Source organism: Globicephala melas, chromosome 15 (genome assembly GCF_963455315.2).
Source record: "Globicephala melas chromosome 15, mGloMel1.2, whole genome shotgun sequence".
NCBI classification, from domain to species: domain Eukaryota; kingdom Metazoa; phylum Chordata; class Mammalia; order Artiodactyla; family Delphinidae; genus Globicephala; species Globicephala melas.
The window spans coordinates 75098711-75120728 of NC_083328.1; the positions used below are offsets into that span (position 1 = coordinate 75098711).

General features: G+C 52.4%; 1 protein-coding gene across 1 annotated transcript; it reads left to right on the forward strand.

Moving 5' to 3' along the window:
* Positions 1-2330: 2330 nt before the first annotated feature.
* On the forward strand, positions 2331-8779 carry SNAI1 (snail family transcriptional repressor 1). Its single transcript, XM_030839059.2, has 3 exons — positions 2331-2486; positions 3217-3744; positions 7840-8779. Exons 1-3 carry the CDS (start codon positions 2405-2407, stop codon positions 8022-8024), a joined length of 795 nt encoding a protein of 264 aa, XP_030694919.1. The 5' UTR covers positions 2331-2404; the 3' UTR covers positions 8025-8779.
* The last annotated feature ends 13239 nt before the right edge of the window (positions 8780-22018 follow it).

Genomic DNA, 22018 nt, shown 5'->3' on the forward strand with positions numbered 1-22018 from the left:
ATGAATATTCTCTTGTTTCTTCTGGGATTAGGGCTGGGCAGCAGTTTTCAACCTTGGCTGCTCACTAGAATCACCTGAGGAGTTTTTTAAAATGCTAATACCAGAGGGTCCCACCCAGGCTAATCAAATCAGGATGGCTCTGGGGGTGGGGCCCAGGCTAGGGTGTTCCCTGAGGGAATCTAATCTGCGGCCAGGGCTGAGAACCTCTGCGATGCTGTTGGCCTGGAAATAGAATTGCTAGGAGAGTCACCTGTTATTAGCTGATGCCAAACTTTTCCGAAGTGGCTTGTACCTATGACACTCTCGCCAGCATGGAACGAAAGTCCTGCTGCCCTCACACCCTCAACACTTGCTAGTGACCAAATTTTAACTTTTTATCTTTCTGATGGTGTGAAATGGTATCTCACTGTGGTTTTAATTTGCATTTCTCTCATTACTAATGAGGCTGAGCAGTTGGTGAAGTTAATGCTGAAACAAAGAAAAGGAGCCAACATGGTGAAGATCTGGGGGAAGAGATTTAGGGGGCAGGGAAGATGAACGGTAGGTGCCAAGGTCCTGTGGTAGGCAAGGGCTGGGATGTGGAGGAACAGAAAGAAGGGGGTGATCATTGTGCAGGGGGAAGGAGGAGAGTGGCTCAAGACAGGATCAGCAGAGGTCAGATCAGCAGGGTGGAGGGCCGTGGTGAAGACTTTGGTTTTTACTCTGGGTGAGATAGGAATATGGGAGGTTTTGAGCAGAGGGACACAGCCTTACTCCTCCCTCTGGATGCATGTGGAAAATCGTGATTGAAAGTAAACAGACGTAGAAGAGGCTATATTCTTCGTAATGACTGTGCATGGCCTGTCTCCCTCACCTTACCCTCCCCTCACCAGTTAGAACATGGTAAGGATTGTCTTGTTCACAGCTGTTATCCCCAGCACCTGATGACCAAAACAGACAGTTGTCCCTGCCCTCATTCTAGGTGGTGAGTGGAGGGACTTACAGGTTTTCATCGTCCTTGCTTCACAGGTGGAAACCCATGGGCAAGACCTGTGGATTTATTTCCGTGCCACAACCCCACTCCAGGCGGGGCATGGCCCTCAAAGTTGGTGGGCTCACAGGAGAGCTGAGGATGAAGTGTCCCTCCCCTGGGCCCACCCCACAATGAACCAGTCAGTGCCTCCCTTGGAGCCCAGCCTTAGGTCCTTTAGACACAGTATTGACGACCCCAGACAAGTGAGGAGACCACCTCAGCCCCACCCTTCCCCACTTCTTTCTCCCACCTGCCCAGAGTACTCTTTCTCAACCATTCTAAACAGGTCCCTCCTCAGCTGAATTCTTCCTTGGCTCCCCAGTGCCCTTGGGGCAAAGTCCAAACTCTTCCAGGCCCTGGAGGCCAGGCAGATCTGACCCATCAGCCCTGCCCACCCCACCCCCAGCCCTGAGAGCTGCTCTCAGTGGCTCTGAAATAGTTACTGATTCTAACCTCAGGCCTTTCCCCTCGGTATTTCTTCACTTCCTCTGGTAAGTGCCCCCCCCCCCGACCCCCTGTCAAGTGACCCGCCTCTTGACTGTCACAGTGCCCTGTGGTCTCCCCCCATCAAAGCACACTTCCCTTTGCATTGGAATTGTCTGTTTACTTCGTCTGTCTCCTCCGCCGGACAGGGAGCTACCCTTCGGCAGAGACCCCGAGTGTTTTGTTCAGGGCTGTATCCCCAGCTCCGGTAACAGTGCCTGGCATGTTAGTGGTCACTCAGTAAACACTGAGGGAACGAATGCATTTTTCTAGATGATGCCCGTTTGCTTTGCAAAAAAGGCTGTGGCACTGCACAGTCAGCAACCACGTGCAGAAGTCCATTGCTCTTCCCCGTCCCCGAACTGTGTATTGTCCCTTTCATTCCCACGTTCTTTGCGAGTTACCTTCCGGGCGAAGGCACCCCCTTCCCAAACCCGAGGAGGTGGCAGTATCGGAATGTCAGGTGTCCAGACTCGCGGCGCGCGGCGCCAGGGGGCGCCAGAGGCGGGCTACCGTGCCGCGTCGAGCTGGCTGGAGTTCGGGTCCCGAAGGGGGTCCCGCCTAGTCCGGGGTTCCCGGCGCCCCGCCCCCGGCAGCCCGCAGCCGGGTGATGAGTGCAGCCCCGAGGCCCAGAGCCCGAGCGGCCCCTCCCGCCTCCCAGCGCCACGCGGCGCGAGCCCCGCCAGAGCACGGCGCACCTGCTTGGGGCGTGGCCTCCGGCGAAGGCGCGCCTCGATTGGCGCGGAGGTGACAAAGGGGCGTGGCCGTAGTCGGGCCCCGCCCACCCGCGGCTGGCGTACTTAAGGCAGTTGGCGGCCAGACTTCACTCACAGCGCAGCTGCACGGCCTCGCGTGTGGAGGGTCTTGGTATCCCAGTACGACCCGGCTCCCCCCGCTGCTTCGGCCACCATGCCGCGCTCTTTCCTCGTCAGGAAGTCCGCCTGCTCCCGCCGGAGACCCAATTACAGTGAGCTCCACGACTCTTCTCCAGGTGAGTGGACGGGGTGCCGGACCCCAGGGAGTTTGGGGGAGGCAGGCGAAGGCTGCATGGGGGGCACTTGAGAGGCAGGGCCCTTGGGGACAAAATGGAGGGGCCAAAGTCGAGTCAAAAGATAACAGTCTGGGTGTGAATAGGCCGGGGCAGGTGGATCCGGGAGATTGGGAGAGGGCTTTTAGAGGCCGGTGGTCTTTGGCTGAGGGGACTAATTAGCCGCCGAGAAGCGGGGCGCCCCGAGAGCACAGAAGTGAGGGGAGGCGGCTTGTGTCTGGATAGACGCCGGCCAGGGGCTGGAAAGAGTCCGGAGTCCACAGGATTTGGGGGAGGGGGTGGGAGAAGAGATGTGTATGGAAGGGGGACAGGGGTGGTGCCTCGGCAGCTGGGGAGATTAGGGGCCAGGGAGCTGGGGGTCTCGCCTCAGGCTGGGGACTTGGGCACCGCAAGAGGAAGGAGACCTGAGAATGACCTCCTTGAGTTGGAGCTGGGGAAGGGGGTGTCCTTCCTGTAAGATCTGGAGGTTGAGGTGGGAGAACCAGGTGACCTGGCTGAGGAGGGGGCTCTGCCAGGGCAGGAACCTGTCTGTCCTGGTCATGAATCTTTTTTATTCATCTACTAAGCATTGAGTGCCAGCCCCACTCAGCCCCTGGCCCACATCAGGCTAATGTTTGCTGACTGACTGAATGATCTAATCCCTGACCTTGCGCTTTTCCCTGTCTCCTCACAGAGTTCACTTTTCAACAGCCCTATGACCAGGCCCACCTGCTGGCAGCCATCCCGCCACCCGAGGTCCTCAATCCCACGGCCTCACTGCCTACGCTCATCTGGGACTCTCTCCTGGCACCCCAAGCCCAGCCGATTGGCTGGGCCTCTCTTCTGCCCCAGGAGATCCCCAAGGCCATCGAGCTGACCTCCCTGTCTGACGAGGACAGCGGGAAAGGCTCCCAGCCCCCCAGCCCACCCTCACCGGCTCCTTCGTCCTTCTCTTCCACCTCAGCCTCCTCCCTGGAGGCCGAGGGTTATGCTGCCTTCCCAGGCTTGGGCCAGTTGCCCAAGCAGCTGGCTGGGCTCTCCGTGGCCAAGGACCCCCAGTCTCGCAAGGCCTTCAACTGCAAATACTGCAACAAGGAGTACATCAGCCTGGGTGCCCTTAAGATGCACATCAGAAGCCACACGCTGCCTTGCGTCTGTAGCACCTGCGGGAAGGCCTTCTCCAGGCCCTGGCTGCTGCAGGGCCACGTCCGGACCCACACTGGTGAGTACCCCTGCAGGCTGGCTGCCCTTCTCACTGTCCCACTGCTTTTGCTACAAGCTCTTGTAAGATGGGCTTGCTGTTACTTTCAGATTGTGGAAACTGACCCCCCCCCACCCCCACCCCCCACCCAGTCTCCTGACTCCTAGCTCAAGAGTTCAGGGGCCTGGCTCCGAAAAGTTTGGCAGAAACATTCGTTCATTCACCAGCTAAGCAGATGGGCTAAGGAGATAATTTTACACGTCCCTCTGCAGGCTCAGTTCTCAGCCAAATGGGTTGGAGCTGGGTATGGGAAAGGTGTAACCAGCACCTTGCTGTTGGGGCCAGGTGTGAAGGGGCTCACCCTGCTCCACTTCCCCCACCCGCCCCCCAGCCAGACAGGATGTTTGTCAGACTCCCCACCTGCCTCTGACTCCTGCTTTGGGATCTTCCCAAACTTTGGGCTGCTGTTTCACCTCTCTAAGCCTCAGTACCCGCCTCTGTGAAATGAGCATACAAACACCTTGTGGGGTTTTTGCTCTGGTCAAATGAAAGAAAGCATGCAGAAATCACCTGGGACAGTGCTTGGTACATGATCAGTACACACAAACATCATAGCTGGTACTCACTCTGCTTCCATGCTGTGTGTCTTTGAGCAAGTGATTTAACGCTCTGAGCCTCTCCGATTATAATATGATCATATAGGGTGGGTTACGATAGCATTTCATATGGGGCTATCTAGATTCAGTGGCTCCTTAATCGCTTTATAATATCATCATGGTTCTCAGATCTGCTCTCCCCACCCCCATTCACACTGCTGAATAGATAATCTTAATCCTATCATGCAGACCCGGGAACACGTTTGCTGGCAGAAAACACAATTATGTCTTGGTGTTTCAAAAAATGCAACACTGAATGTGTAGAAAATTATGAAATGGAGCCTGTTCTAGCCTTTAGCTTCCTGGGAATGCAGAAAAGGTAGCCACTCCACCTTTTCAGAACATGAATGGTGGAGGCCACCCTGCTTGGGACTGCTCTTTGGAGAGTGTCTGTTGAGGGAGAAGAGGGTTCAAGGGTCATGACTGTTGGTTTTGGGGGTCAGGTTGGCCAGGTTGGAGACTCAGTTCTGGCATTTCCTCATCCGGTGGCTGACCTCTGAGTGAGCCGTGAGGGTCAGTGAAGTGGTTTGTGAAGCCTGGCATTTTGCAGGCATTACTGGTGTCATCGTTACTCCTACAGGGGTGGGGGGCATCCTCCACACCTTGCAGACTGTGGCTACTACCCATGTCTCTTACTTGGTGCACAAACAGCTCTGATTTTAACATGGAAGGGTCGAATTGCCTGGCCTCTGTCCTGGGTGCCTGCCCAGCTGATGGGGTCTCTATTTGGGGGGAGTGGAAGCCCTCAGATGCTCCCCTGGGCCCCCCAGCTTCTTTCCCTTCCCACTCGGACATTATTTTAATGTAAAGGCATGGCTCAGACACAAAAAGCCTGTTGAAATGCACCAGTGCCATCCTCATCAACTCCCATTGTGTGCCTTAATGGTGCGCCCAGGGGGCGGGGCTGGGGAGTGGAGCAGGTGCACAGGGCAGCGGTGCCCAGCACCTGTTCCAGGCCGCAGCTGCTGGCCCGCAGTGTGTCAGGCCGCGTTAATCCAGGGAGTATTGCATGTACACTGCCCCCCTCGGCGGCCTTTGTCCCGCTGGTCTGGTGCCGATTTCACACTCCAGGAGCACCATAAAGACGTGGCTGGGGTGGGGAGGGGGAATCCGTGAGGGGTGGAGATCTGCTGCCTCCTGCTGCACCCCTCACATCCCATCAAGCCTGCCCCTTTGTTCAGGTTTGTGTCTAATCATAAGAAACATAAAGATAACGTTCACTGAGCACTTGGCAGTGCGGGAGGCGGGGGAAGGCGTGATGCTCAGGGCTTCCTTCACCTGGTCAAGGCGGTAAATCCACCAGCAGTCCTAAGAGAGACGTGCCATCATAACCCCCTCTTACAGGGTGTGGAAACTGAGGCATAGAGAAGGAAGTCACTTTCCCAAGTCACAGCCCATGGGCTGGAGCCAGGGCTCCTTCACCTTGGCCGAGGGGGTGAGGGGGCAGTGGGGATTACAGGACTCCATCCCCTTTTCCGGACCTGCATAGCGTGGGCCCTGAGTTCACAAAGGAGTGTGTGAGTGAGGAGGAAGTTCCCTTGGACCTTGTAGACTGCGGTCATCAAACCCTTCCGGCCTGGTGTGCAGAGGCAGCTCAGTACGGCAGAGCAGGTCACTCAGGTGTCCCTTCCGCAGTCCTCTGGCCAGGTCCCCGCTCTCTGCCCCAGGAGACTGAGCCCATGAACGTGGTTCCACAGTGGGCCGCAGGCATCTGACTTCTAGACCCTGCCCTCCCTGCTCAGCTAGTGCCCCAGGCACCCAGGAGGCTGCTGGAATTCATTCATTCCCAGCTCTCAATTCCAGCACTGGGATTTAACTAGAGGGCCTTGGCCTAGGGGCATATAAGACTGGGAATGGAAGGATAGGAGAGTGTAGTTTCTTCTGGAAAAGACTATTCAGTATTACAGAATAGTGCCGGGCCTGTGGTAGGAACCTGATTAGTATTTGTGTAATGCGTTACCCTTCTGACTTTATTTGGGAAATGCTGCAGCCCCAGGAAAAAGTGAAACACAGCATTTGACGTTTCTGGAATGTGAGTTATAGTCTCTTGATTGGGGCAGGAATTATGAAAAGTTGGTGAATGGTGTTTTCTGGTGGTGATTGAGGAGTCAGGCTCTTCTGAGACCTTTATAAAAAAAAGACTTATTGTTGTACAAGCATTTATTGAGTTCTCACTGTGTACCCAGCCCCGAGTGCAAGACTCTTCTCAGTACAGCCTGGCCAGGCAGGTGAATGAGGGCCACAGGTAGGGTTTTTTAAAAAAAATAAGTCATAAGGTAAAAGGTTTCTGTAGCCTCTTGGGGGTTCTGGGCCTTGGACTGGAAGCTTGGAATGGATTCGGTGTCGGTGGCGGGGGGGATCCTGCCCTCATGGGGCTCAGTCTGATTGGGGGACGAACAGACTTGAAACTACCCTGAGTGTGATCCGAGTCGATGGGGAAGCAGGATAAAGGAGTGACCTGCTGGGGGATAGGGGTGGGCTGGGGCTTTAAGGCTGGCTCTTAAGCTTTGTCCCCAAGAGGAAGTAAATCCAGGGGATAATAAGGAACATCCATTACAGCCCCCTTAACTGAGGGGCAGTCTGTGTAGTGCTTAAAATCAAGGGCGCTGGGCTTCCCTGGTGGCGCAGCAGTTGGGAGTCCGCCTGCCAATGCAGGGGACACGGGTTCGATCCCTGGTCCAGGAAGATCCCATATGCCGTGGAGCAACTAGGCCCGTGCGCCACAACTACGGAGCCTGCGCTCTAGAGCCCGCGAGCCACAACTACTGAAGCCCCTGCGCCTAGAGCCCGTGCTCCGCAACAAGAGAAGCCGCCACAATGAGAAGCCCGTGCACCGCAACGAAGAGTAGCCCCCACTCGCTGCAACTAGAGAAAAGCCCACGTGCAGCAACGAAGACCCCAAAACAGCCAATAAATAAATAATAAATTCTTTAAAAAAAAAAAAAAAATCAAGGGCGCTGGAGTCGGGCTATTTGGTCTTGCTGAGATGTTGCATATTCCCTGTGCCTCAGATTCACCATCTCTAAACTCAGGACAAAGGTGGGGTTAAATGAGATCATGTAAAATGCTTCCACTGTCCCTAGCACAAAGTGTTCAGCAAACACAGTTGCCATCACTCATCATTGTTGAGCACTTCCTGCTGGCAGGGCAGGAAAAGTACTTGATTCAACCTTCTCTCAATTACCAGCCTCTATGAGTGGGGGATGAACAGCTCCATTTTACAGATGAGCAAATGGAGGCTCAAGAGAAGCCAGCTGACTTGCTCAGGGCCACACGGTGGGAAGCAGCAGCGCTCCCTGCCAAATCCAGGCCTTTGGACACTGTATGGCCTGGCTTTTCTGGGTCGCGGGAGTTCCTCAAGGTTGGAGTGAGCCCGGGGTGGGTGGGGATTTCAGTAGACGTCAGCTGTTCTCCCAAGTGGCTGAGTCTCACTCAGCTCCCTCCTGTCTTCTCTCCCCAGGCGAAAAGCCCTTCTCCTGCCCCCACTGCAGCCGCGCCTTCGCTGACCGCTCCAACCTGCGGGCCCATCTCCAGACCCACTCGGATGTCAAAAAGTACCAGTGCAAGACGTGCTCCAGAACCTTCTCCCGAATGTCCCTGCTCCACAAGCACCAAGAGTCAGGCTGCTCAGGGGGGCCCCGCTGACTCTAAAGGCTCCTTGCACCTCTCCGGGCCCTACCCCAACTCCAGAAGGAAGGACCCGGCATCCTTCTCGCTGCCACAGAGTTCCCTCCTGAGCTCCGCCTTCTGGCTGCGTTGGCCCCCCAGGACTCTGAGGACCACTTCCCAGTCCTCTGCTCTGAGCGCCCCACCGGGCTCTGAGGGGGGCCTTTCTTTGGACAGCTGATGGGAGGGTGGCTTGCAGCAGAGACCCCCTCCTGGCAGCCGCTGCTCCAGAGTGTTCTGGAGTTGGCCTTTCTGCATGGGTTTGTGTATCCAGAGCTGTTTGGATACAGCTGCTTTGAGCTCCAGGACAAAAGCCAGCAGACTGATGAGAAGCTCCCACCCCACTCAGGGGACCCCAGCCTCCCCTACAGGAACCCTCAGGCCACCCCCTCCAGAAGGTGCAACTTAACTATGCAAACACCCACCCCCAGGTGCACTCGCGGGGGTGGGCCCTGACACAAGGACAGCATCTAGACCCCAGGATGCCCCAGGGCCTGGGCAGCTATTCAGCCTCCTGTTTGTCACGGTGGCACCTGTTTCACGGGCAATTTAACAACGTCTCCAAAGGGACTGTGAATAATTGCCTTCACTTGTCCGGGGCCCAAGTGGGGTGCTTCGGCTCCACTGATGTGTCTCCCGGAACTATTTTCGGGGGCCCGACAGGTGGGCCCGGGAGGAAGATGTTTACATTTTTAAAGGTACACTGGTATTTATATTGCAAGCGACATTTTGTACTAAGGAAACGTTTTGTATAGTTATATGTACGGTTTATTGATATTCAATAAAGTGGTTAATTTATACATAAAAAAGTCTACTTGGTTTTATGTGGAGTGGGTATTTTAAAGGGCCTTTAGGGAGGGAGGAGGGGGGCAGGGATTCGTGGAGCTCGGATACTCCTGACACAGCCTCAAATCTTGGCCTCTTAAACATCACATGGCTTTGGACCTCTGGGTTTGTCAGGGACCTTGTTTGTGCAGATGGGTTTTCCTCGGAGCCTGGATGTCCTGTCCAATACGGAGGTTGGGAAACACCTGTGGGCCAGTGAGCAGTAGAGCTGTGTGTGCAGGTTTCTACACTGCGGCCCTTACTCATTCTCTCGTGCTCCCGTTTTGAAGCCAACCAGGCCCACAGGGTGAGAAGCCAGCTCCCTGGGTCTTATCAACTAGGCCTGCTGTGGGGCCTTCCCCAGCACTGCAGGTCTTTTGGGGAGGGAGCGGCTGCTGCCCCCAGATGAGGGAGTGGAATGCGATGAGTAAGAAGGGGACAGAGGACGTCCTTCCTGTTTCCAGGGGCTCCAGGCCCCGCTCCGGCCTCCCTGTCAGACCCACACCTCTGTCTGGCCTCTGGGTACCAAATGGCCTTTGATGCAAGGAAATTGGCTGGCTGGAGTCGGGAGGGTGAGAAGCCAGGCCAAAGGGTAGGGGTCATTCTGCTTCCTGCTCGAGGACAGGACAGGACAGGAAGACGGTCAGCTTGCGTCCCGTCCCGGGCTGAGCTAATTCACTCACGGCAGGCTGTCATGGTGACCTCACCTCTGGGGCCCTCCTGGGGCCAGGAGAAAATGAGTGTCCTTTTTGAACACAAAAGGTGCCGAAGGTGCCAGTTTCCTGCGGGGAGCTGAGCGGGCGTCCCAGAGCCCCAGAGTCAGGCCGGGGGCGGGGGAGCTTCGTGTTCCAAAGGAGAGATGATTCTTTCTTCTAAACAGGAAATGGTGACCCACAGGCCAGGAGCAGCCCTTAATGACTTGCAGCTTTCCTCCCAAAAGAAAAAAAAAACTTCTCTAACAATCGCCAAATTGTAGCTGGCCTCCCTGAAGGGAAGTTAGGGAGTCGGTGGGGGGCTGAGGGTTTGGGCGTCAATTTGCTGAAGGCCTACTGTGTCCCACGTCCCTGGGTGTCATACATCCACCCGTAGTAGGTGCTGACATTGATGGTGAATGTATAATTGATTGCATACACTCCCAGAGGGATGGGCCTCGTGGAAACTCCCAGCTGGCATTCAACATGGGTGCACGAGGCTCCGATCATTCTGGGAGTCAGGTACCAGGCTCATGCCCTTGGCTCGCAAGGCCTTGGAGCAAGGCTCTCCGCCTCTCGGACCCCCAGTTGCTGCCTCTAAAATAGGGTGATGATGGCGCCTTCCTCCCCGGAGACTGTAAAGGGATGTCCATCCAATCAGTTTTGATGAGCCCCGTGTGTGCCAGGCCCTGTTCTAGGCCCTGGGGTTACAGCCCTTAACAGAGAGACAGTCCCTGCACTCAGGGAACTAATGTTTTAGCAGGGGAGACAGAAAACAAACGAGTGATTAAATAAGCCGCTTTCCTACAGTGATGTGCCAAGATGGAATTAAAGAGAGCGCCTACTAGAGAGAGATGGGGTAGGGCACCCTCCGATAAGGTGGGAGAGCTGCAGCCCAGTGCCCATTCCAGCGGAGACCTGGAGGAGGAGAGAGCTCCAGCCTGTCAAGGAAGCAGCAAGTGCAAAGCCTCCGGGGCTGGAATAAGCTTGCCACGATGCCAAAAAAGACCAGGGCGGCAGAGAGTCTGGGGGCACCAGGTGGGATTGATGAGCTGTCCAGATCCTGCAGCACTTGTGCAGGTGGCCAGGAGTTCTATTTTGTTGAGCCCACAGGGCAGCCACAGGGACATTTTAAGCAGGGGAGCCATGAGGCCTGCTTTACTTTTGCACTGATTCCCCCCACCCTGGTGGAGAATGGAGTTAGCCAAGTCAGAGCTGGGAGCCAGTGAAAGGCCCAAGGCAGAGGGATGACTGCTGGCCTGGCCCAGAGGGGTGGAGGCCTCAGGGGATGGTTGGATTGCAGAATCTGTGGCAGCTGCACCTCCAGCCCTGTGCCAGGCACACCTGAGCACTGGTGGGTGCTAGTTACTAGGGATTATTTAAAGGAGATGTTGGACCCGGTAGCGGGGTGGGGATAAAAAGAAGGATGGTTCCTGTGTTCTGATGTGGACAAGCCCCCACTCAGCCACATTTAGCTAATTGAGAAAAATAACATGCAGACCGCGCTCCCTTTTGTGGGAAGAAGGGTGGAATTGAGCATGCTATTCATTCTTGTTTGTATTTGCATACAGAAACTCTGGAAGGATCTACAATAAAACAATCAAAGCCATCTCTATGCAGGTGCAGGGGTAGAATGGGGTAGATGGAGGTGGGCAGGAGAGAGCAGGGAGCCAGGTTTTTTAGATTTCTTTAAAACTTCTGATTTTGCCATAGTTTCAACCTGACAGAAAAGTTGCAAGAAGAGTACAATAAACTGGAATCTTTTGATCGGCATCTTATCAAATGCAAGTCTGCATTTTCTCTCTCTGTATATGCACATACACATACCTACTTTTTTTTTTTTTTTTTGCGGTACGCGGGCCTCTCACTGTTGTGGCCTCTCCCGTTGCGGAGCACAGGCTCCGGACGCGCAGGCTCAGCGGCCATGGCTCACGGGCCCAGCCGCTCCATGGCATGTGGGATCTTCCTGGACCGGGGCACGAACCCGCGTCCCCTGCATCGGCAGGCAGACTCTCAACCACTGCGCCACCAGGGAAGCCCACTTTTTTTTTTTGGAACCATTTGAGAGGAAGTTGTAGGCATGATGCCCCTTTACCACGAAGTATTTCAGTGGGTATTTCTTAAGGATAAGAACGTTCTTTCATATGACCACAGTTCAATGATCAAAATTGGGAAATTTAGCGTTGGTGCAATGCTATTATCCAATCCACAGTCATAATCAAGTTTCCCCAACTGCCCCAGTGATGCCCTCCGTAGCACTTTAGGGGGTGGGGAGAGATCCAGATCCCACGTTACATTTACTTGTCCTCTTTTGTCTCTCTTATTCTGAAACAGCTCCTTCCTTGGTCTTTTGTGAGTCTGACTTTTTTTTTTTTAAATAAATTTATTTATTTATTTTTGGTTGCATTGGATCTTCGTTGCTGTGCGCACGCTTTCGCTAGTTGTGGCGGGCAGGGGCTACTCTTCATTGCAGTGCGTGGGCTTCTCATTGCGGTGGCTTCTCTTGTTGTGGAGACCAGGCTCTGGGGCCTGCGAGCTTCAGTAGTGTGGCACGTGGGCTCAGTAGCTGTGGCTCGCGGGTTCAGTAGTTGTGGCGCATGGCGCATGGGTTTAGTTGCTCCGCAGCATGTGGGATCTTCCCAGACCAGGGCTCGAACTTGTGTCCCCTGCATTGGCAGGCGGATTCTTAACCACTGTGCCACCAGGGAAGCCCCTGTGACTCTGATATTTTTGAAGAGTTCAGGCCAGGTATTTTATAGAACGTCCCCCAGTTTGGATTTTCCCAATGCTTCCTCATGATGAGATCTGAGCTGTGCACTTTTGGCAGAACCACAGCGGTGGGGCTGTATCCTTCTCAGTGCAACGTATCATGGGGCACATGACGTCAGTTTGTCCCTTTCCTGGTGACGTCAACTTTGACCACTTGGTTAAGGTGGTGTCTGCCAGGTTTCGCCTGGATAAAGTCCCTCTTTTTCCCCTTTTGTACTTAATCCGTATCTTGTGGGGAGACCTTCCAAGGCCACGTGAATATCACGTTACTCCTCAAACTTCCACCCACGAGGTTTAGCCCTCGCTGGTGTTTTCTGCCTAAATCAATTATTATTATGGTGGTTGCCAAATGGTGATTTTTCTAGCTCCATCATTCCTTCTATTTTTACTGGTTTGCTTTCTACTGTAGGGAAGAACTACCCTCCTCTGTCTGGGCAGCAGCTCAGAGCTGTGGGTTGGGAGAGATTGGGTGGGGAGGAGAAGGGTCTGGCCAGGCCCTTAGATCCTCCCCTGGGTTTTTCTTTAAAACGAGTTCAGGAAATAAACTGGCTGTAAAGCTGGTCTCCGTGCAAGTGTCCAGGCAGGCAGGTCTGGGGCCAGGGCCACCTCTGGGCACATCTGGGCCCCATTAGTGATCCGGTGGCTTACTCATGGATGTCCCTTGAGCTGGGATGGGGGGGTACTCTGGCGAGCAGGGATCTGGGTCCTCCTTGCTCTTTTTTGCTTTCAAATTGTCAATTTCACAAATGTTAGGAAAATTTATTCTTTCATTAAAAAAGAAAAAATGAAAAGATTAGATGTGAGGCTCAAGTGATATGTGATCAACACACCCTATCCTGATGCCTTTACTGTCTCCAGCGTGCCGTGCCACTGTGAAGGGCTTAGTTTATATCTTCTAGATTAAAACAATAAATATTTACATGCACATATGGCTCCAGTCTCACTCACAGGAAAAGCCAAAGTCCTCACCCTGGCCCACAGGGGCCTGCACGATCCGGCCCCATCACCTCTGCCTCATCCCCTTCCCTACCCCCCTCACTTCCTCCAGTCACGAGGGGTCCTCTGCCACCTCAGGGCCTTTGCACTTGCTGTTCCTCTGCCAAGAAGACTCAGCCCCCAGAGAAGCTCACGTGGCTGGTCTCCCCCACCATCCCTCTCCCTTTTACATCCCAGCCCCCATGCCCTGCCCTGTTTTGTTTTGTTTTGTTTTCTCCATAGCACTTGTCACCATCCAACAATCCATATATTTCACTATCCACAGTTTCTCGGTTGACTGTCTTCCCCACTAGAATGGCAGCTCCACGCAGGTGGAAATTTTGTCTGCTTTGTTCATAGTCCAGTCTCCCGGTGCCTCAAGTCTCTCTCACAGGAGGAGCCCACTCAGTAAAACTTTGCTGAATGAATGATGAAAGAATATATGTGTGCCCCTAGGAAGTACAACGTTGTCACCATTCTTATGGGGCACTTTCTATGTGCCAGGCCCTGTGCTGAGTGCCTCGTATAGATTAACTCATTAAACCTTCACAACTGACTCAAGAAAGAGGAAACCAAGACCCAAAGAGGTTAAGTAACTTGTCCAGGGTCACACAGCAAGTAAGCGGCAGAGCTGGGATTGAAACCCTGAGTTCTTTTTTTACTGTTGTCATTTTGTTCCTCCTCCCTTTGCAGTGGGTGTAATTAAAACTTTTTAAATTGAAGTAGAGCAGAGTCTGGGTCTCTACCTACTACACTCGCCTGCCTAGACTCTCTCACATAGCGGGGCCCGTTCTGTCCTTTAACATGTCTTCTAGAAACACCACACATCCTTCTCCATCCAGGTAGGCAGCCAAAGGTGTGCGTAGATAGAGGGGTGGCGTAGGACCAGGAAAAGAGAGTTCAGTCCCCAACGGTACCCAGTGGGGTGGGGTATCCTGTGTGGTCCCTGAAGACCAGGAGAAGTTTCCAGACTAGGAGCTCCATGAGGGCAGGACCACCCACCTGGCAAGAGCTTGTTTGGTCCGACTTCCCTCTGTACCTAGGGCCTTAGACCCACTCTGGGTGCCCACAGTTGGGTGAAAAATTAGTTTCCTGTGGCTGCCATAAAAAACTACTGCAAGTTGAGTGGCTTAAAACAACAGAAATTTATTCTGTCACAGTTCTGGAGGCTAGAAGTCCAAAGTCAAGTGTCAGCTGAGCCATACCCCCTCCCAAGGCTCTAGGGGGAGACTCCTTCCTTGCCTCTTCCAGCTTCTGCCGGCTCCCGGTAGCCTCGGCTTGTAGGCGCATCACTGGTCTCTGCCTCCATGTTCACGTGGCCTTCTTCTGTGCCTTTATTTCTCTGAATGTGAGCCCATTCTTCTTATAAGGACACCAGTCACTGGATTTAAAGCCCACCCTAATCCAGTATGACCTCATCTTAGTTTGATTACATCTACAAGAGCATGATTTTCAAATAAGGTCATATTTACACATCTGGGGGTTAGGACTTGAACATATCTTTTTTTTGGTCACAGCGGGTGGTGGTGGGGCAGACCCAATTTAACCCCCTGCAGGTGTTTACAGCCAAGGGTGTGACAAGTCTTTCTCAGGGCCTGGAATGGATTTGGGAACTTTTTATTATTCACCCAACAAACACTGAGGGAGAGTTGGGAAGCTGGCCTGGAGGAGGGGGACCCTTAGGAGGAGATCTGAGGAGTTGGATTTTGTCTCTGTGGTTCTTGGAAAAGAGAAGTCTTTAGACAAATTCTCTGCCCACCCCAGATCTCAGAAGTTACTGTGTGAGAGGGGCAGGGGGATAGAAGGAGCCAGGTGAGAGAGGTCTGCTGGGATTAGGACCAGGGCCATGTAGGCCTGGGGGGCAATTTTTTCTTTTTTTAAGATTTTTATTTATTTATTTATTTAATTTTTTATTTTTGGGCTGCGTCAGGTCTTCAGTTGCAGCACGCGGGCTTCTCTCTCTTTGGGGGCGCACAGGCTCGATAGTTGTGGCGCTCGGGCTTAGTTGCCCCGCAGGATATGGGATCTTGGTTCCCCGACTAGGGATCAAACCCGTGTCCTCTGCATTGGAAGGTGGATTCTTAACCACTGGACCACCAGGGAAGTTCCTGGGGCAATTTTGGACTTACCCTGGGGCAGTCAGGAGGGGTGGGAGGGTTTGAGCAGGGGAGGAACATGAATGAATACATTCTTTAGGAAGATCCCATGGGCAGTTGTGTAGGGAGCAAAACCAGCAGTACAGATTCCCTGCCCTCTTGGTGTCTGATGAGGCAGAGGAAAGGATGCAGTGGAGAGATATTTGGGAATGAGGGAGCGGGGGCAAGGACAATGCCTTGTCCGGATTTTGCAGCAACTGAGGGAAATAAAGACTCAGTGAGGCAAATAATAATAATAACAATGATAATAATAACAACAATAAACAGCTCATGACAGTTCACTATCTGTTTTGCACAGATTACCTGATTTCATCCACATCCCTAGGTCATACAGGTATAAGGCTCTGGAGCCAGACTGCCTAGGTTCACATGTCTCCTCCATGGTCTACCTGCTGTGTGATCTACAGCATGTTGCTCAACCTCTCTGTGTCCATTTCCTCATCTGAAGGACAGCCCCTTCTTCTGGGGGTTGTTGTACAGATTAAATGAATGAATATTTATAAAATTGCTTGGCCTCGTGCCCGGTGTAGAGGACAGCTTCTGTAAACATTGGCTATTATTGGGACTTCCCTGGTGGCGCAGTCGTTAAGAATATGCCTGCCAATGCAGGGGACACGGGTTCGAGCCCTGGGCTGGGAAGTTGCCACATGCCGCGGAGCAACTAAGCCCGTGCGCCACAACTACTTAGCCTGCGCTCTAGAGCCCATGAGCCACAACTACTGCAGCCCGTGTGCCTAGAGCCTGTGCCCCGCAACAAAGAGAAGCCACCGCAATGAGAAGGCCGCACACCACAACAAAGAGTAGCCCCCGCTCGCCACAACTAGAGAAAGCCCATGCACAGCAACGAAGACCCAACGCAGCCAAAAAATAAATAAATAAGGTATTGCAAAGTTTTTATTTATTTTTAAAAATATATTTATTTATTATTTGGCTGTGCCAGGTCTTAGTTGTGGCATGCAGGATCTTTAGTTGCCGCATGCAAACTCTTGGTTGCAGCATGTGGGATCCCAGTTCCCTGACCAGGGATTGAACCAGGGGCCCCTGCATTTGGAGTGCAGAGCCTTAGCCACTGGACCACCAGGTAAATCCCTCCCCTGGAGCCTCGAGTGGCCAGATGGCAGGGCCCAGGGGAGCTGAAGACTTTCTGTGAAGTCCTATGTTCCCCATCCCTCTGTGGGTACAAGCTGGAAGGGCCTCAGGTGAGGGGAACCAGTGCTCCCAAACCCGATTCTATTTAGCTGGTGCTGTGGCCTGAGAAAACATTTTAGAGGTGCTGAAAAGGTGACAGCAAGGAGAAAGGAACGCTGTGTATCACCCAGGAGGGTGCTTAGGGCGGGAATCCCCCAAGGAAACTCATTTTTACCTTAGGGAGATGAGCTGGGACTGGGCTAGGGATTTCCTAAGAAACTCGGTCCTTGCCTTGTGGGTCCAAGTGCCACCAATACCTCACTCTGTGACCCTGGATGAGTCCCTGTCCTCTCTAGCCCTCATTTTGCACATCAGCAAAATGTGTTCAACTTTTGACCCAATCATCAAATAAAAAGTACATAAACACATTCCGCCCTGCGCTTTTCAGAATAACAGGATGCTGTAAACAGCCCAAATGCCCAGCACCAGGAGGCTGAATGTGTTAACTGGGGTCCTTGCGTATCCTGAGAACTTTGCAGCTACTATAAATGTCCATACAATCTTTAAAATATATATTGTGTAGGTAGCATGTGAGTGGAGAAAGACAAATGTCTGGCACACAAAAAGCGCTTCAAATATTTCTCGAATGATGAAATGAATGAATGCATGAGTGGTTAGTCCTCACTGAATAGTTGTTGACAGGAAAAAGAGAAAGAAAAGAAAAAATAAAATAAAATAAAAAGGGCTTCCCTGGTGGCTCAGTGGTTGAGAATCCGCCTGCCAATGCAGGGGACATGGGTTCGAGCCCTGGTCCGGGAAGATCCCACATGGCGTGGAGCAACTAAGCCCGTGTGCCACAATTACTGAGCCTGCGCACCTAGAGCCCGTGCTCCGCAACAAGAGAAGCCACGATGAGAAGCCCACGCTCTGCAACGAACAGTAGCCCCTGCTCGCCGCAACTAGAGAAAGCCTGCACGCAACAACAAAGACCCAATGCAGCCAAAAATAAATAAATAAATAAACTTTTTTAAAAAAAGAGAGAGAGAGAGAAAAGAAAAAGAAGGATCCATAAGAAGTGTACCCACTGCTCATCGTGATTGTCTCTGGAGGTAGGTTGAGGTGCTGGTGAAGAGGAGGGCATTTCATTCATAATTTTTTTTTTTTTTTTTTTTTTTTTTTTTTTGGCGGTACGCGGGCCTCTCACTGCTGTGGCCTTTCCCGTTGCGGAGCACAGGCTCCGGATGCGCAGGCTCAGCGGCCGTGGCTCACGGGCCCAGCCGCTCCGCGGCATGTGGGATCTTCCCGGACCGGGGCACGAACCCGTGTCCCCTGCATCGTCAGGCGGACTCTCAACCACTGCGCCACTAGGGAAGCCCCATTCATAATTTTTAACCTTTTCCACTGCTGTGTTATTGTTGTTCCCCCCGGTGAGCATCTCTTGATTTACAGTCAATCAATGAATATTTTCATGGATAAACCCGATGCTCACAGGTTGACTTGAAAAGGAGCCGACATGTGCAAGAAGCAGCTCACAGATCAGCCTGAGGAAAAAAAAGTACGGTCCCATTTGGGTAAAAAGTTCCTCCATCTTTATCCATCTTTGCCTTCACCGAGAGGGACGTGTGTGCCCTGGGGGTCAACGGTGGTTCTGTCGGGAGGGCGGAGTTGCTGAGGTTTAATTCTCTTCTTCAGAGATCTCAGAATTTTCTATAATGAGCGTGTGTTTTTCTTTCTAAACAGAAACACACACACCCACACACAGAAGAACGACATTCAAGACTTGGCAATGTCCCCAGGTGAAGGAAGTCACGCATGGTGATCACAGCCACCCTGTCACTTTCTCGAGGGCTTTGGGGTGATGTCTGGGTGTCATCGGGTGCCTCCCCCACCCCGGGCACTGCCCGTGAGCTGAATTCATCCTCGGCCTCTGTGTCTATGGGCAGCCCATCCTCCAGCCCCGGTGGGGCCGTTATTCACCGAGAGCCTGGATGGTTACCGTGCAGGGCTGTTTACTGGCTGTGAGTTGGTCAATCCTTTGAGTGAGAGAGGCAGAGCCTGGGCTCAGAAAGCGCAGGGGACTTTCCCAAGGACACACAGCTGTGAGATAATTGGTGGCACCAGGATTTTCTTTTTGCAACGGCTTTATTGAGATATAATTCACATACTATGCAATTCATCCATTTAAAGGGTACAATTCAGTGGTTTTTTTGTACATGCACAAGGTTGTGCAACCAACCCCACCACCTAATTCCAGAACATTTCATCACCGGAAAAAGAAACCCCGTGTCTGTGAGCAGCCACTCCCCATTTCCTCCTCTCCTGGCCCCTGGCGACCATTAATCTGTTTTCTGTCTCTATGGATTGGCTTACTCTCAACATGTTATATAAATGGATCATACAATTCAGCACGTGTCCTTTCGTGACTAGCTTTGCTCACTTAGCAGATGGTTTTTGAGGTTCATCCATGTTGTAGCATGTGTATTTCGTTCTTTTTTATGACCCCGTAATATTCCACGGATGGATATACCACATATTGTTTATCCATTCATCCGTTGACGGACATGTGGTTTGTTTCCACTTTTTGGTTCTAATGAAGAGGGCGGCTGTGAACATTCCTGTGCAGGTCTTGTGTGGACCACAGCAACCTATGGGAGAGATCAAGCTGTACTACATCCTTGCCAACGTTTTGTTATTATGGGTTCTTAGTTTTTATTTTAGCCATTTTAGTGCATAAAGGTGTGTGTGCGTGTGTATGAGTGTAAGAGTTTTCTCAAGATGTAATCGACATGCAAGCAACGGCCAGGTATAAAGTACACATTTTGACAAGTTAGTCTCTTGGGAAATAAACGAGTTTGGGGTCATGTGGTAACTCTGTTCCGGCACCGGTATTTGAACTGGTGTCTGCCCTGCCCGTAGGCCGGGGGGATTTCTGCTGGCAGGGCCCACTGCCTTGAGAAGGAGAGGCTGGGGTGCCCCCGATGGGCCTCAGCCCTGACTCTGCCATCGGGGTCTTCTTTCTGAGCAGACGGCAGGTCTACAGAAGGTCTGCGGCTCCAGACGTGAGCGCCCGCGACTGGAGCTCAGTCCTGTCTGCATTCAGCACGTACACTGAGCACCTACTGTGTGCCAGGCCCCATTCCAGGCAGCGAACAGATAGTCGAGGTCTGTTCTCAGAGAGCTGACAGTCCAGGGAGGGGAGTGACTTTGCCTGGAAAGGGTGCAGGGTGCCGAGAGACAGCAGGAGGGCGCCAGCTTAATCAGGGCTGTGGAGGTATTTGGGGGGCCGTCCAAAGATGGTGAAAAAGCAGGAGCGAGCCAGGCAAAGAGAACTTGAGGGGGATGAGGAAGCTGCGGGCAGAGGGAACTGCAAGTGCAAAGGTCCTGGTGTGGGCATGTGCTTGGTGTCTTCATGATGTGACAAGGAGCTCAGTGTGGCTGGAGGGGAGAGATGGGAGAGGGGGTGGGAGACGTGGGCAGGGGCCGACCCTGCAGGGCCTTGTAGACCAGGTGTTTGGGTTTTATTCTAAGCCATGGGAAGCTGCCAGGGGATTTTATGCGGAGGAGAGACTTCCCCCTGGCTGTGGGTGGGAAATAGACTGAGGGGACTGAAAGGAAGTGGGAGACAAGAGAGGAGGCACCTGCAGGCTGTAGCTTCCGCCTGGAGAGACGGCCAAGAAAGAATGGGTGGGAGGTGTCTTTGTGCGTGGGTTGGGTGGGGTTGTAGAGCGACTGAATGAGGCGATGAGCAGAGGAGGGATTCCAGCGCTACTGGCTGGAAAAGAGAAGAGAGATAACATGGAGAGAAGATGGAGAAAGTCTTTAGAATTGTCTTCTTGCTGGACCCTCCCCCAGCCATCTCCGCTACAGCCCCCACCCCGCCTCGGTGTTCCTCACCCCAGTCCTGACCTGCGATGCGATGCCTCACACTAGCAACCAAACGGACAGCCCCCCGCTCTCTACGGATCTTCCCCCCTCAGCTCCCTCCCCTGGTCCCACCTCCTTTCTCAGTGAGCTTCTCTCACCAGACAGCAGCTCTGAGACGGCAGGAGCAGCACCTGGTACGCTGCCTGGCACATAGCAGGCTCTCCGTAAACATGTGGTGAATTAACTAAAGAAGGCTGTGGATGCCCTTGGCGGAGAGTATGGTTCTAGGGAGCCAGAGAGGAGTTCGGAGGGAGGGAGGCTGAGTTCTCTCGCTCACTCTCTCCCTCCTCACTCAGGCCTGTAGAAGGGCAGAGGCTCTCGGGGATCTTGACCAAGGTGGAGCAGCCGGTTCTAGAGCCCAGGAAGGAGGTTATCACAACAGCCCTTGGGAGATGCAAATGCTCTTACTATCACATCTCTATTTTAAAGATGAGGAGACTTGAGTCCCAGAGGAAGGAGGCATTTGCCCAAGGTGCCCCTCAGGTGATAATGGCTGAGCAGGGATTCGAACCCAGACCCGTCTAACTGCGTAGGTCCTTATCTAATCTTTTTGTTCTCAAAAAGGCTTTTTAGAAAACTTAAAATTTAGAAGTTGGCAAAAAAAAAAAAAAAAAAATTGGGGCCTGGGGCGGTAAAGAATTCCTTTAGGTAGAGGTCCTTCTAGAGCCTTCCAGGCATTAATACAGACATGTGTTTGGTGGCCTCTATGGAAGAGACCTGAGGGCTGGATTACAAATAAAACTGCTACAGACATGGACAAGTCTTTGTGTGGGCGTATGTTTTCGTTTCTCTTGGGTAAACATACAGGAGTGCAATTGCTGGACTGAATGATGAGTATATGCTTAACTTTTTAAGAAACTGTCAAACCACTTTCCAAAGAGGCTGCACCATTTTGCCTTCCGACCAGAAGTGCACGAGGCTTCCAGCTCCTCCGTGTCTTCACCAACACTTGGTACGGCCAGTCTTTTAGATTTTAGCCATTCTATTGGGTATTTACTTGTTTCTCATTGTGGTTTAATTTGCATTGAACCTCTTTCCACGCACTTATTTACAATCAACAGATCTTAATTAGTGAAGATATACAATATTCAAATCTTTTGTCCGTTTTTAAATTGGCTTCTTTTCTTATTATTGAATGTTGAGAGTTTTTTATATATGCTGGATACAAGTTCTTTACCAGGTATGTGTGGCAGATAGACTGAAGAGAGTTTGTAATAGACGCTGGAAACACTGGCTGGCAGTTTTATTGCTATCATTTTCATCACTGTGGTTTAGAGTACCAGTGTTAGGATTCAAATCTCAGCTCTGCCACTCCCTGGCTGCATGACCTTGGGCAAGGGACTTCTGTCCGTGTCCCAGTTTCCCCATCTGTAAGGTGGTTCATATGACGGTTGAATACTCGAATGCAGGTAAAATGGAGTAAAGGCTGGAAAAAAAAATTAGGTATTATTATTACTATTATTATTTTAATGAAAGTCAGACAAGTTCAGTGGAATATCAGATT

What these genes read in the sequence shown, in the direction of transcription:
- SNAI1 (XM_030839059.2), top strand. Translation starts at nt 2,405, where the DNA reads ATGCCGCGCTCTTTCCTCGTCAGGAAGTCCGCCTGCTCCCGCCGGAGA. An exon ending in GCTCCACGACTCTTCTCCAG is followed by an intron (nt 2,487 to 3,216) that starts GTGAGTGGACGG and finishes GTCTCCTCACAG; the next exon opens with AGTTCACTTTTCAACAGCCC. An exon ending in CCACGTCCGGACCCACACTG is followed by an intron (nt 3,745 to 7,839) that starts GTGAGTACCCCT and finishes TTCTCTCCCCAG; the next exon opens with GCGAAAAGCCCTTCTCCTGC.